The sequence below is a fragment of the Saccopteryx leptura genome, chromosome 3 (assembly GCF_036850995.1).
Source record: "Saccopteryx leptura isolate mSacLep1 chromosome 3, mSacLep1_pri_phased_curated, whole genome shotgun sequence".
In the NCBI taxonomy this organism is placed as follows: Eukaryota; Metazoa; Chordata; class Mammalia; order Chiroptera; family Emballonuridae; genus Saccopteryx; species Saccopteryx leptura.
This window is the reverse complement of record NC_089505.1, coordinates 226,449,526-226,465,497: the sequence shown is the minus strand read 5'-3', so window position 1 is coordinate 226,465,497 and position 15,972 is coordinate 226,449,526. Positions and strand designations below refer to the sequence as shown.

The 15,972-nt window shown below is 39.6% G+C and overlaps 1 protein-coding gene across 3 annotated transcripts in view; it reads right to left on the bottom strand.

The window, feature by feature from the left end:
• Positions 1-540: 540 nt before the first annotated feature.
• Positions 541-15,972, bottom strand: part of RMND5A (required for meiotic nuclear division 5 homolog A) — an 88,983-nt gene continuing 73,551 nt past the window's right edge. Inside the window, exons 6-10 of one of the 3 annotated variants that reach the window (XM_066377752.1) lie at positions 15,774-15,939; positions 12,764-12,866; positions 6,159-6,313; positions 4,737-4,824; positions 541-4,239 (exon numbers count right to left, since the gene is read on the bottom strand). In XM_066377752.1, coding sequence (XP_066233849.1) covers positions 4,761-4,824; positions 6,159-6,313; positions 12,764-12,866; positions 15,774-15,939 — 488 coding nt within the window. In that variant the 3' untranslated portion in view covers positions 541-4,239; positions 4,737-4,760. Of the gene's footprint in view, positions 4,825-6,158; positions 6,314-12,763; positions 12,867-15,773; positions 15,940-15,972 lie in introns of all 3 variants that reach the window. The other 2 variants (XM_066377753.1, XM_066377751.1) reach the window with 2 other exon arrangements.

The window sequence follows — 15,972 nt, the reverse complement described above, 5'->3', positions numbered from 1 at the left end:
GTCGGGGCTTATCACCTGGTCAGAGGGCAGGGCAGGGTCCCAGCCATCTACAGGGTGGGTATCGGTGGTAACACTAAGGTGAGCAGTGGAAACCCTCTTAGAAACTGGGGGCTATGCTCAGCCATCTCCTCTCCTCACACTGCTAGTGGCACAGAAACAGAATGAGACTGGTGACAAAAGATATTTTCTTAAGTTCTTTATATGCAGACCTTTAGCAAAGGCATTCAGCAATGTTCGAATAGTTGGCACTTCCATATTCCTTCCTTCACATCTGTCACATTTAAATACAAACCGGTTCCATAAAAATGTTTAAGTGTCCATTTCTTTAATTAAAAAAATATATATACACAGGAGAAGCCATGTGTTTGACATAGGAATACACATATTAATAAAGTATTTCTTAAGAGTTCCCAATGTTTTATTATATCAGTCTGCAATTTATAAATTAAATATATCAGAACTTCTTAAGTTAAAATGAAATCCCTGAAAATACTGGATATGCTCGATTTTTTCTAAAACTAAATGAACCAAGAATATGAATATGGTTTGTTAAATAAGTTTTATTGTTAGCTTTATTGCCTATTGTCTATAATATGCAACTTTATTGTGCCTTTGCAAACAGGATACATTGCTTAAAAAACTGATCAAAATTTTCCATACATATAGCTCTATATAATAGATTACAGTGCAACACTATTCTTGTTACATAATTATAGAAATACTATAGAACCCAAGAGCACAGGGTAAGCAAAAGAAATACAATCCTGAGCCATCTGAACAAGATGATTTGATGAATCCTTTTAGTGTAAGTTTAGAGAACACAGGGGAAAAAAAACATGCACACTGCAGTCATGAGCAAAACACACTAAATACCTATTCCCTGCTAGACACAGGTGGGGGTAATGGTGAATTTCAGAGACATGCACACTCACTCACACTGCCATTTTTTTCTCTTGCTTCCCTCCCATCCCCAATGCATTCACTCCCACCCCTCACAAAAGACCAGGCACTAGACCTACCGAACCCCACATCTGCCTTGTTGGAGAATGTTAAGTGACTGGTCCTCACTCATAACATATAACAAAGCGTGTGCTGTAAGTCAATTCCAGCTGCTTTTTCCTCTTTGGAAGCAAATGAAGCATATGCTCACTACAGCTGAAAACTGTAGAGGGAAACATGTTGAAAACAAAACTTTGTTTTCTTTCTTGACATAAAATCAATAGTGGAAAACTCACCCTAAAACTTGTTGCCTCATCTGCTATTAAAATACACTTGATATTCTATTTTTGGTATCTAATCAATTCTAGTTCAAAAAACAGTCCATAAAGTTTGTACCTGCTTATGGTAACCACTATTGTACCACATACAACCCACCGCAGCTGGACAGGCCTATGAGGTACCGAAGGTGTGAGTCCTTGCCAACACCCCCTGAGGACCACAGCATTCTAGTGTTACCCAGGATAATATATGTAATGAAAGGTATTTGGTTTGTGTCTTAACACAACCTAGTGATGAAATTAATCAAATCATGCCTCCACGCCTTCCCTGAAAATAACCTGAGTCTTCTGACTAGCAAACTGACCAGCCTGGCTGGATGGCAGTCTGCCTAATCAGAGAGTGAGCTGGAAAACCAGAGCTTGTCTTGTGCAGATAACCAAGAGTTCTTGGTTTCTGCAGAATCTACTACCTCAAAGGCTGAAATCTATGAGGTGGAAATAACTCACAGCATAAATACTAAACGTAAACTGCGTAAAACCTGTGGGACTACCTGGAGACAAAAAAGGATCCTCATGCCCCACATAATTTGGTGTGGGTTTTAGTGTCTCTGTATACACAGCTGCTACAGAAAAATCAAAAGATTTACTTCATAACTTCCTTATTTTCAATTAAATGCTCATACACTCATAAAATATTCATACACCCTATGATACGAGGTGGCTCTTTTCTTCAAAATTTTAAAATCAAGAGGCACCAATCCAATACCCGTTCATTTATGTATTAAAAGTTTCACATAATAACCACTAAAACAGAAATGGCATTTGTGATGATCACACCACAAAGAAAAAAGACTGAGACACAATGTCAGCCACTGTACACCAGACGCGCTCAAAAGCACAGATGTCTGGCTGTCAGAACTGAAGGGTCTGACAGGTTTACCTGGTTTTAGCATCAGTCTGACTGAGAAATGGAAATGGTTCCTAAAGGAATTTAAGAAATCACTCTGAAATTCTGTTTTCAGTGTACATTATTTTAATCAGTCTGAATGTAAAAAACCTTGGCTCTCTCATGCCTTCGGCAAGTGGAAGGCAAAGTGTGACAAAGAGCATCCTGCCGCATGCTGACATCCACCGCCTGTGACACAGTCCCGACACCACTGGTGAAGGGCTTTCTAGAGTAGAAAGGACAGCATATTTTATTTCAATATCTTTGGTTAAGTTCTGTTCTTGTCAAATCCACCTCTCCTTCACATTTAGTCATCAATGAATTTAAAGGTCACAAGACATAATTTTCACATTAAATTGTCAGATCAAGAATTTCAATTTTTTGGCCCTAACCCTGCCCAGTAGGACTACAGGACCTTGCACAGGAAACTGTCAACAGGACTCCCAACACTGGGAGAGGGACAAAGCAGACAGAGCTCTGGCTTTTGTCCTTGAAAGTAGCCTGAGACAACTATGTGAGTCTCTGGCTGCCAAAAATATTTACCACCAGCTTCTAGAGCATTGTCTATATTGTTGAAAACCTTATGCAAAGCCTAAATGCCGTGCAGGTGTTTGAGGTGGTAGGTGAGAATAAGTTATGAATAAAACTGAATCTGGCCTAGCAAGAAAAAGCTTAAAAATAAAAAGACACTCTTGTTTTAATTCAAAGGAAAAAACATAATAAACCACAGTATTGCCTTGAATTCTCCACCGTCTCTTCTGGATTCCAAGGAGCCTCTCTCTGCGCTCTTCCTTCAATGCTTTAGTGGAGAGAGGGGGAGCTTCAAAGAGGCTGTAATGGAAGCGAGAACACGGGCTAGAGTCGCTGTGTGGCTAGGCTGGGGTGAAGTGAAGCAGCGCCCTGAGCAGGCTAATCAAGAGTCCTGGCTGACCTTCGCAGCCACAGCCGCCCTTTACCTACATCTGGCCACTACACCTACACACAGCAGCCACGCGGGGCTTTCCGCAACATCCTCTGCATCACGAACAAACCCCAACTCTCCCAGGAAAGCACTTCAGGACAAACCTTCTAGGCTGGTCATTACCGTGAATGCTGCCACTTTCCAATTAACTTAGCACCAGATCCATTCTCTCCCTCCCCCCAAACTAAGTCAGACTAATCTGTAGTTTAAAATGTGAAGTGTCACGATTCTCTTCTGTTTTCTTCTTTTTTCATTTTCTCATGAAAGTTTTCTTATAATGATGCTTAGAGTTCCATGTCAGATGAAATAGAGTTGCAAAACATTTGGTGATTTCCATATAACATTCTTCTTATAATGAATTAATGGGTTTAAGTTGGAACTATGTCCACAAGTCTTTTCCATGTAGTTTCATCATACAGAGAAAGACTCTTACACATGGCTATTTCTGGATAGTGCATTAAATGAAGATACCTCACAAGAGAAAAGATCATTCTGTATCCATTAGGATAATATACAGAATCACAGTCAATGAGATGATTCACGCTGCAGGAGAGGCATTGAACAGTATACTATTCAAATACAAAACCAGCAATAAACATATTTTGCACTACAGAAAATTTGCTAGATTCTAACTTTAAGGATTTAAAGTAATGACTCTGGTTACTGCATTGTAGGACTGGAACATGCTTCTTTCCTTCCAGATGCATACTGTTTGATGCTGGTGCACATATATAAATACACAATACTGTGTTTTCAATGATACACAAACGCAATAGACAGCCAAGTCCTGAAGGCAAATTTCAGAGAACAGGGCTACGAAGACCAAGAGAGTAAATATCAACTTAAGAATACAGCTAACTTCAGAATTTCATTTTATTGAACACACTTTTAAAACAAGCACCTCTTGGCAAAAACAAACAAACAAACAACAGTGCTCCTTCTACTCTATTCTGGCGGAAGACATCTCACACCAACCTGCTCAATTCAGGATGGAATTTTAAAAACAGGTAGCCAGACCACCAGCAGAGCTCAAATGTAGGTCTGCTGACTTTTCAGTGAACTGGAGCAGAGAAAAATACCAAAAAGCAAACTTGGAATCTATCACAGCTTTCTTCCTTAAGCAAAAAAAAAAAAAAATGCAAATTAGTTTTATAATCACAATTCAGTTTTTCAAACTTTTTCTGAAAACTTTTCATTTAATTATGCATATATAACAGGAAATAAAACTGTTCCACAAACATTCTCAAAGCTTACAATTATCAAGAAAATGACAAAAGTAAAAGCAGGAGAAATACTAAACATATCATATAAATTGACGGGAAGGTCAATTTCTGTTTCTGCTCTTAAAAAGTAAAAAAATCACCATATAATTAAGTACAAAAACCTGCATCGAATGACAACTGCTGGTGTATTTACTTGATCAGAAATGAAGACCAAGAATATAATAAAGCCCTATGATAATATTCATCTGGAACACTCCCTCAGTGTGTATGCACTAAAATGTTGGCCAAGTTTCTGGAGCATTAGCTTATATAAACACGGGAGTCCTTAGTTAGCTGCATTAAATGGAACATTCTCTTCTGAAATGCACCCACAATTCGGTTTCACTTACAACTTGCAAACTAAAATTATTTCTTCAGAAAAATATCTGTTTGGCATCTCCTGGACTTTGTTCCATCGGACAATATGGACATTTTAATCTAAAGACAAGAAAAAAACACCAAATTAAGAAACAGGATCAGTACTAAGCATTCAGTTTATATAGTTGTAAAATATCTTTAACAATTATACACACATAGACTTACATAAACACAGTTCTATACTTTGAGGGTGAACTGTGCTTTCCCTGGTAATAGCCAAACTTTGAAGGGTCAAAAATAAATACCATCTAACCCAGACCCTAAACCAAAAGGCTATATAGTTGTAAAATATCTTTAACAATTATACACACATAGACTTACATAAACACAGTTCTATACTTTGAGGGTGAACTGTGCTTTCCCTGGTAACAGCCAAACTTTGAAGGGTCAAAAATAAATACCATCTAACCCAGACCCTAAACCAAAAGGCTCTTCTTCAATGGAAATCAGTAAAAACTGTTTTGTAAACAAAACAAAGACAATTGTTCCAAAGCTGCATCTGGGACTTTCAGAAGTCAGTCCAATTTTTCTTCTCCATGGCTTAGGTTGAACTTGTCTCCAAATAGTTTCAACTCTATTGGTTACACAATCCATTCAACTGCAGCAAATCTGGTGGCAGGTGCTGAGCCTTCAAAGTATGTGGCGTACCCAGAGCAGCTGGCGTGCCCTGCAGGGGGGCCAGCATGGGCCCCAGGGGCTGGCAAGGGCACCGACACCTTCGCCACATTCCCAGGCCTCCTCTTAAAGAAAAGACTTTACCACAATGTGCTGGGATTGTTACCTGCTGTTAAATTTTTTCTAGTTGCTTACTTTTGAGACTTTTTTTTCTTTTAAAGTTAATGTATAAAAATGTATAAAAAATTATAAATTTTCACAATGTATAAAAATTATAAATATATACATACATACATATATATCCTTTGAATCAGCAATTTCAATTCTATGAATTTTTATATCACATACAGAGAAGGCAATTCACTTTACAGTAAGAAAAGTTAAAGCTCATCAATATGGGACTGGTTTAATGATTATTATTTCCACATAACAGAATATGCTGCAACTTTAAAAAGAGAATGAGGGCTCTTTCTGTAGCACATAAAAGATCTCTAAGATATATCATTAAATGACATTCATTTGTGATGGCGGAGGAAGAACTGACATTGTATCATCTACTCAAAGAGAGTTAGATCACACCTATAAATCTAATCACCAAATTCATGAACAAATTTAAAAGACTGACAAAAAAAATCACACCACCCACTATGCCAAATGATTGGTTATGAAATCTATTCAGCTGTTACTTCTAGAAACATTTATCCTCATTTTACTTCTCATCTTCCTGCTAAGTTACAAAAAAAAAAAATTGTTTTACTAACATTTAAAAAGATACTTACTTGCTACCATTAAACATTTTATTCAGGGCATCTCTTGATATAATATGACCACAGACCAATTTCATGGGTGGATTGTTATCTGTTGTTTGCTGACGAAGAATAGGACAGGCAAATATAGAGTGATACCAGCACTTTTTACCAAGGTCTACTTCAATCTGTTAAAAAAAGTAAAAAGGCTCAAGTTATATCTCAGAACACCTTCTCACTAGTGTGCACTGTGCAGCAAAGAACACTGATCACACCTGTCCATCTGAATGGACCTTTTTACAGAACTCTTCTAACTCAAGAGCAACAGCCTAAGGGATTCAAGTATTACTTTGTAATTCTAAATTAACCCTCAAAATAATTTTTTAAAGCATTTCTATGTTTATTTGAGCCAAACTGATGACAACTATAGGGAAGCAAAATCTCAGCGGACTGAGAAAATGCTCCCCTTCAAAATTATTTATAACACTACTTTCGAATATTATACCATCCTTGCCTCCCCAGAATAAATCCCACTTGATCATGGTGTATGATTTTTTCCATATATTGTTGGATACGGTTTGCTAATATTTTGTTGAAGATTTTAGCATCTATATTCATCAGAGATATTGGCCTATAATTTTCTTTCTTTGTGTTGTCTTTGCCTGGTTTTGGAATCAGAATTATGCTCACCTCATAAAAGGCGCTTGGAAGTCTTCCTTCCTCTTGAATTTTTTGAAATAGTTTGAGAAGGATAGGAGTTAGTTCTTCTTTGAATATTTGGTAGAATTCTGTTGTGAAGCCATCGGGCCCTGGACTTTTCTTTGTTGGGAGTTTTTTGATAACTGTTTCGATCTCCTTTGTTGTAATCGGTCTGTTTAGGTTTTCTGATTCTTCCAGATTGATTTTTGGAAGATTGTATGTTTCAAGGAATTTGTCCATTTCATCTAGGTTGTCTAGTTTTTTGGCATACAGTTCTTCATAGTATTTTCTTACAATATTTTGTATTTCTGTTGTGTCAGTTGTTATTTCTCCTCTCTCATTTCTAATTTTATTTATTTGGGTCCTCTCTCTCTTTTTCTTGGTGAGTCTAGTTAAAGGTTCATCAATCTTGTTTACCTTTTCAAAGAACCAGCTCTTAGTTTCATTGATCTTCTGTATTGTTTCTTTAGCCTCTATGTCATTTATTTCTGCTCTGATCTTTATTATTTCCTTCCTTCTACTACATTTGGGCTTTACTTGCTGTTCTTTTTCTAATTCTTTTAGATGCAGGGTTACGTTGTTTATTTGAGCTTTTTCTAGCTTCTTAAAGAGTGCCTGTAGTGCTATGAACTTCCCTCTCAGCACTGCTTTCGCTGTGTCCCATAAATTTTGAGTTGTTGTATGCTCGTTGTCATTCGTTTCTAGAAATTTTTTTATTTCTTCTTTGATCTCATTCTTAATCCATTCATTATTTAACAACCTGCTATTTAGTTTCCATGTGTTTGAGAATTTTTGAGCTTTTCTGTTGTGATTCATTTCTAGTTTCCTGCCGTTGTGATCGGAGAAAGTGCTTGATACGATTTCAGTCTTCTTAAATTTGTTGAGAGCACTTTTGTGCCCTAACATGTGGTCTATCCTAGAGAATGTACCATGAGCACTTGAAAAGAATGTATATTCTGCTGCTTTAGGGTGAAAGGTTCTGAAGATATCTATTAAATCGAGTTGATCTAGTGTGTCCTTTAAGTCCTGTATTTCTTTGTTAATTTTCTTTCTTGAGGATCTATCTAGTGATGTTAGTGGGGTATTAAAATCCCCTACTATTATAGTATTGCTGTTGATCTTGCCCTTTAAATCCATTAAAGTCTGCTTTATATATTTAGGTGCTCCTATATTAGGTGCATAGATATTTATAATATTTATATCTTCCTGTTGGATTACTCCCTTTATCATTATGTAGTGGCCTTCTTTATCTCTTACTATATCCTTTGTTTTAAAGTCCAATTTGTCTGATACAAGTATTGCTACCCCAGCTTTTTTTTCATTTCCGTTTGCATGAAACGTTTTTTTCCATCCTTTTACCTTCAATCTATGTGTGTCTTTTGTTCTAAGGTGTGTCTCTTGTAGACAATATATGTATGGGTCCTGTTTTCTTATCCACGCAGCTACCCTATGTCTTTTGATTGGATCATTTAATCCATTTACATTTAAGGTTATTATTGATATGTAGTTGTTTATTGCCATTTTCTTCTTTAAAGCTGTATTCCTTTTTTTGCTGTATTCTTTTCCCACTTTGATCTGTTTACAACAGGCCCCTTAACATTTCCTGCAGCATTGGTTTGGTTGTAATGAATTCCTTGAGTTTTTTGTCTGGGAAGCTTTTTATTTCTCCTTCGATTTTAAACGATAGCCTTGCTGGATAAAGTAGTCTTGGTTGTAGGTTCTTGTTCTGCATTACTTTGAATATTTCTTGCCATTCCCTTCTGGCCTCAAGTGTTTCTGTTGATAAGTCAGATGTCATCCTTATGGGGGCTCCTTTGTAGGTGATAACTTTTTTTTCTCTTGCAGCTTTTAATATTTTCTCTTTATCGCTTAACTTTGGTATTTTAATTATGATGTGTCTTGGTGTAGGTTTCTTTGGGTTTCTCTTTAATGGAGTCCTCTGTGCTTCTTGGATTTGTGAGAGTTTCTCTTGAATTAATTTAGGGAAGTTTTCAGCTATGATATGATTGAACAAAGTCTCTATCCCTTGTTCTTTTTCTTCTTCTTCAGGAACCCCTATGATGCGGATGTTATTTCTCTTCATGTTGTCACAGAGCTCTCTAAGAGTTTCCTCTGACTTTTTGAGTCTCTTTTATCTTTTCTTCTCTGCTTTCATGCCTTCATTCCAGTTGTCCTCTAACTCGCTGATTCGATCCTCTGCTCTATCTATCCTGTTTTTAATTCCTTCCATTGTGGTCTTTATTTCTGATATTATATTTGTCATCTCCGACTGATTCTTTTTTATACTTGCTATTTCTTTATTTAGGTTTTCATACTGACCCTCCATTGTTGTTCTAAGATCCCTAAGCATCCTTACAATCATTATTTTGAACTCCGCATCTGGAAGTTTGATTATTTCCATATCACTCAGTTCATCTCTCGAAGGTGTCTCTTGTGGTTTCATTTGGATTGCACTCCTTTGTCTTCTCATCCTCTTTTTTGGGTGTTTTACTTATAGAGTTGGTTGAGTCTAGGCTTGGTGTTGTCTGCCTCCAGTTTTCAGTTGTGTTATTTCTAGGTCTTCTTGGGTTGGAATCAGCTGTTATCTGTAATCCACTTTCGGATTTGGGCAGCTTTGAAGTCTTGATTTGTTTGTTTTCTTAACAGGTGATAGTCTTGTTTGCTGATCTCAGCAGGGGGCTTCCTTGAAACTGTATCCAGGAATGCGATGGGTGTAACCTGAGACTCTGAAGGCCTCTTTAGCCAGCTAATCTCACTGGGGGCAGGGTGTTTTCTCAGCTTCAGTAGGGGGAGGTGTATCTCAGATCTCCATGGAGACCTGAGTTATTGCCCCTCCTCCCCACTTCTTGTTTTCAGCTGTGTCTTGTTGCGCTGATTGGAGCTGGAGAGATGTCCGGAGATCTCTGATCTGGAAGCACTTCAGCTCTGTTTTGTGAAAGGTTCAGTCCCTCCCCCAGCTATGGCCGCCTCCAGCACGGATGAGTCAGCCCTTTTAGCTCGTCTCTTGCATTTCTTAGCCCCTCACAGTCTGTCCCTCTCCCTGTCCTCTCCACCTGGGAGATAAGCTGGTCCTTTCAACGCACCTCGCTCCCTGGTCGCCAGGCAAGTGGCTGTGAGCAGTAGTTTCTGCTCCCTTCCCTCCGAGATCCTCTCTGGGCTCTCAGCCCCACCCCACCCCCTCCGTTCAGGCAAGCAGAGGTGGTTCAGGGGCTCCCTACCAGGACTCCTGTGGTTTCTTCTTTGCTCCTTGGTTTTTGGGAGCCGTTCTTGCAGTTCAGAGTTGGTTTCTCATGCTGATTTTTCCTAAACTGATTGATTTGTATTCCAGTTTGGTGGTGAGAGCTGGGCGTCTGTGCATCCGCCTACTCCACTGCCATCTTTTTCTCTATAACACTACTTTCAAATAAAACTCTGATGTCTGAGATCTAAGAGTCAAAAGCAAATCAATGCTCTTGAAAATTCATTAGATACACTTAACAGGAAAACCGACAAGAAATCCTGACTGTTCTGCAGCACACTTAGCTAGGTGATAAAATTCAGTGTATTAGTTCCTTTAAAAGCAAACAAGCCAGACCAGGCAGTGGTGCAGTGGATAGAGCGTCGGACTGGGATGCAGAGGATGCAGGTTCAAAACCCCGAGGTCGATGGCTTGAGCGCTGGGTTGCTGGCTTGAGCACGGGGTCACTTGCTCTGTTGTAGCCCCCCGTCAAGGTACATATGAGAAAGCAATCAATGTACAACTAAGGAGCCACAACGAGGAACTGATGCTTCTCATCTCTCTCCCTTCCTGTCTGTCTGTCCCTCTCTCTGTCACAAAAAAAGGAGGGGGACAAACTTTTGGTTTACTTCTTTATGAGCTTCAGATCTAAGTTTCCCATGTTTTGTGTATAATGGTCTAGAGAAACCACTTGGAACAAGGGCTTTAAGCTAAAAAGCAGACTTCTCACAATCACAGCGTATGGCACTTGTACCAATTATTTCTCTTTGCAGTGAACAGAACAAGCAAAAGCTACAAAATCACCTACCAGTGGCTGGCATATGGAGGGGCTCCACAAATGCCAATTCTGTTTTCTTTCCTTCTAAATCTACAATGGCTATTAATACAAAAGTCTATTATTACCCAGACTCTCTCAAGAAAGTTGACAAAGTATAACAGAATAATCCTGAGAAAAAATGGCCACATCATCACTTCCAAGTGCTTTATTACCCTGATGCAAAGGCTTCAGGTAAATTCAGATTTCAGTGTGCTCTGTTCTAGTGTTCAAGTGTCAGAGATGCTTACAACTCTACTGGGAAACTACCAGTCTTGCAGGCTCTTGCCTTGGCAAAGCATGTGAAGACTCAAATCCTCTTTACTTGCTCAAACAAGCAGCAGTTACACAGGGATGTTGCTGGTGTCCTGACCACACTCAGGACAGGGGATGCACCTGTTCTTTGAACCAAACTAAATCTCTGAGGAGAACCTGGGGCAACCAACCAACAGTTACCCATGAACAGGTGTGGCAAAATAGAAGCAAAAAGCCAAATGCATATTTTAGCCCTTTAGAATTTGTGATACAACCATGCAGGAATAATTTCAGTCCAAGTAGTAGTGCCTATGTCAGAGGCCTGGTGGAAATACACCTGCAATGACCAATGTCACCACATGCAGGTAAAACCTGAGTACCTTCTATGTGTCCCACATTATTCTAAGCATACCTATGTTACCTCTAGCCTTTAATAGTCCCAAAAGAGAAAGATGGTCTCCATTTTAGAGATGGATAAACTACTTAGAAGTTACAGAGCTGGCAAGTGCTTGAAACTGATGGTTTAAACCGTGGCCTCATCAGCCTCAGGTGCTAAAAATAGCTTGGTATTCGAGCATCGGCCCAAGACAAGAGTTGTCAGGTGGATCCTGGCTGCGGTACATGTGGGAGTTTATCTTACTATCTCCTCTCCTCTCACTTAAAACAAAAACAAAACAAATGTGACTTGTTCCACAATAGCAGGGGACACATGGCACTGGAGAACCACTCATGACTACAGGTGTAATAGCTAAATATTCGTTTTAATTGGTAATAGAAAAATATAACCAGCTCAAATCCATGAGCTCATAAACATCAGTGCTTAAGATAAAACCTAGTCCAATCAAATTGACTCCCTGCTTTTCTATTAAAAAAAAAAAATCAGGCCCTGGCCGTTTGGCTCAGTGGTAGAGCGTCGGCCTGGCGTGCAGAAGTCCCGGGTTCGATTCCTGGCCAGGGCACACAGGAGAAGCGCCCATCTGCTTCTCCACCCCTCCCCCTCTCCTTCCTCTCTGTCTCTCTCTTCCCCTCTTGCAGTCGAGGCTCCATTGGAGCAAAGATGGCCCGGGCGCTGGGGATGGCTCCTTGGCCTCTGCCCCAGGCGCTAGAGTGGCTCTGGTCGCAACAGAGCGACGCCCTGGAGGGGCAGAGCATCGCCCCCTGGTGGGCGTGCCGGGTGGATCCCGGTCGGGCGCATGTGGGAGTCTGTCTGACTTCTCTCCCCGTTTCCAGCTTCCGAAAAAAAAAAAAATAAATAAATAAAATAAAAAATAAATAAAATAAAAAAGAATCTCGCAGAGGCAAATCTTGTACAGTGTCACCTGCCAAAAAAAGGAATTTTTTTTCAAAAAAAAAAAAAATCATAGCTTGAGTGGTTTAAGTGCAGAACATACTGCACATGCAGTATATCCACCCTCTCCACTGATGATGTTTCCTTCCTTAGTTTTCATTTCATTAAAATTTCACTCTAAGTCAACATTTCAAGGAAACTCTAGTGTCTCCAAAATGTACTTGGCTCCTATTTCTATTATTTAAGCATGTCATTATATGCATAAAAGAATCCCTATCCACTGGCTACAATAATGTTCCCCAGTTAAAAGGCAAGACTCATCTAATAGCAAGAAAGGTAAATAACCAATGGAAAATAGAACTCACGGGTAATTCATCCTTCTGGTTCCAAACTCCAGTGCACTGCCTCTGTTCAATCACAGCCTTAATATTAATTAAAGCTGGCAGCGCCACACAACCTGCTGAGAAACTGGGAGAACAGAAGAGGAAATGTCAATGCCAGGCCAGTATCAGAAAGCCTGGTTCTAGAAATCTCCATTCCCCCAGACTCCGTGTTCAGAGGGCCCTGGTCATCAGACAGGGACACAGAGCCTTCTGCTCTGCTAAATTATTATACACACAAAAACACAAATAGAATTTAAATTTTACAGAACCATATATAATGAGGTCTACCTATCAGTCATTAACGACATTCTGAAACATTTTCTTGCAAAGTTATTTCTAGACCCAGATCAGCCCTGTTCAGGGCAGAATGACTCAGATCTAGAAGTGCTGACAGCCAATTCTCAGCCAAGTCCCTCTTCAGGACTTCTCGAAGCTGAAGAAAGCCACCCGACAAGGGTCATATCTCATGAATGCTCCACTCGGATACAAAAGTCCTGTCCTGCTGTCTCAATCTGAGCTGGCTCCACAGGCCCACCAGAGCTCCAGAGCTCCTCAGGGATGGTCTGCGGTCTTTGGTTAGCCTGCATCACATCCCAACTTTTCCCTCTGTCTAATCCTGCTGCTTTCATGCCCCCCATAGGGGCTGGTCCCAGTGAACTTCATGTCAATCTCCATTCATTTCAGAGCCTGTTCCCCAGACAAGCTGACCTGGAACACAATTCTACTTTACCTTTGTATCTCAAACACTGCCTAGCACAGAGCAGGGATTAAAAACATTTAGGGGCCAGGGGGAACCACTTGAGGAATTAAAGTGGAAAAAAGCGCTAAAAGTTATTTTCTTAAAACGGTTCTTAAACTTTTTGGTTAAATATTAAAGATAGCAAAGAGCATTTGTGTTTGTAGATTATATCTGTCATCACTTTTTTAAAAAATTCATTTTTTTTGGGGGGGGGGGGGGAGAGGAGCAGCTAGCATCAACTCCCATATGTGCCCTGACCAGGCAAGCCCAGGGTTCCAAACCAGTGACCTCATCATTCCAGGCCGATGCTTTGCCCACTGTGCCACCACAGTTCAGGCTTTATCATCACTTTTGTATTAGAAATTAAAACCAACAACTTTTAAAAATATTAACTCATTTAAAAATAATAAATTGATGTTATAAATAACATTCTCACCCCAAATCCCAGATTTTCCAAGCCAAAAGTAAACCTGTGGGAAGAGTGGCATGCTTTATCTACACTTTCACAAGTCTCTTTAATGACTGGCTTAATAGAATTCTTAAATTTCTCTCTGCATCTAATCTGTTACAATGTGTTCTTTTGGCTGAGGTAAATGATCCAGCCTCACAGGGATATATAGTAATTTAACTGCCTTTTCAGATAATTGTGGATACTCTCCTTTTAATGCCACAGCAAAACTCAACAAGTAGTAGTTTCTTAAATATTGTACTGTGGAATCTGAATCCTTACTATTGAACTTTCTGTATCATGCTACATTCAAATCCAATGTGTCTTGTATTTTGAATGAATATTTTACTCATGCATGACGTTATAACATCACACTGAATTAAGATCTTCAAAGCATTAATACATATAATTATACAATATTAAAAAAAATCAAACTAATTAATATCACCACCAATTTCATCAGAAAAGTCTTTAAGTACTAGAAAGCTATCAAGCTTACAGTAGTGATGCAAGTTTTCCAAAATTTCTATTTTCACTCAAAATCTTGATTTTTATCATCATGGCAAAAGAGTCTGTCAGCTGCTTTCCTTGATGTGACAGGCTCCCTTCATTCATTTTTTAAAATGTCTGCCAAACATATAAGCATGAAAACTGTAGTTTGTCTTTTAATGATTCTTTCAAGTAAAAACTGTTACATGAAAAAAGAAACTAGCTCATTACCTCATAATACAAATAACATACAGGTACTTTTTCCTGAGATGATCATCACATTTTGGCATAAAGTGTTTTATGTGAACTTCCTATTCTGCTGTACAGAATATTAAAAAATTATGTATTCAAAGATTGAGATTTAATAAAATGAATCATTTTTAATGGTTTTTTAAATTTTATTTTTCCAAAGTGTGTGGGGGGGGGAGGCAGACAGACCAGGATCCACCAGTGATGCTTGGCTCATCTGGAGCATTGCTCCACTGCAACTGGAGCCATTCTAGCACCTGAGGCGGAGGCCATGGAGCCATCCTCAGCGCCTGGGCCAACTTTGCTCCAATGGAGCCTCGGCGGTGGGAGGGGAAGAGAGAGTTAGAGAGAAAGGAGAGGGTGAAGGGTGGAGAAGCAGATGGGCATTTCTCCTGTGTGCCCTGGCCAGGAATCAAACTCCGGACTTCCACATGCCAGGCTGATGCTGTCCAACTGACCAGGGTCTCATTTTTAATGTTTTATCAAGAACATTCTTAAGGAAAACTAGCATGTCTTATACTGCAAGTGTGTGGTGTGAGGGCTGTGGTGGTCTGAGACAGCTGCTGACCTGTGCTGAGGCTTGGCACATAACTCACCACTGTGTCTGCACCATCTGTGCAAATGCCATCCTAGGAGGAAAGGCTCTCAGAGACCCCAGACAGTCACAGATTACACTCTGAGAACCACTGCTCTAAAATGCTGTCAATCGTGACAATCTCTTAAAATACCAACTGCACTCCTCTTCAGAAAAACAAACACCTGACCTGTGGTGGCGCAGTGGATAAAGTATCGACCTGGAATGCTAAAGTGCCAGTTCAAAACCCCAGGCTTGCCCAGTCAAGGTGCATATGAGAAACAATCAATGAACTAAAGTGAAGCAACTAGAGTTGATGCTTCTCGCCCTGCCCCCCTCTCTCTCACTCTAAAAATCAATAAATAAAATCTTAAAAAACAAACAAAAAGAAAGACAAATAATCCCTTGGCTTTAAACATCAAGAACTAGAAAATAACCTAAGAAGAACTAACCAATGTGATCTCTATTTCAGTAAAAGGAACAATCTCCATACCTGACACTGAGAGGGGATTCCACAGAGAGCCCCAGAAGGGCACAGGCATCCCGTGTAAAGATGTCACAGATGTCAGCCCACTGGTTGGCATCAAGCAGGTGAACATATGGTGAGTTCTCAATCCCTTGTCTCAGATACACGAGGCTTCCCATCAAAACCTGAATGTCTAAACAAAAGCAGCAGCAACTTAGAGGTGAAC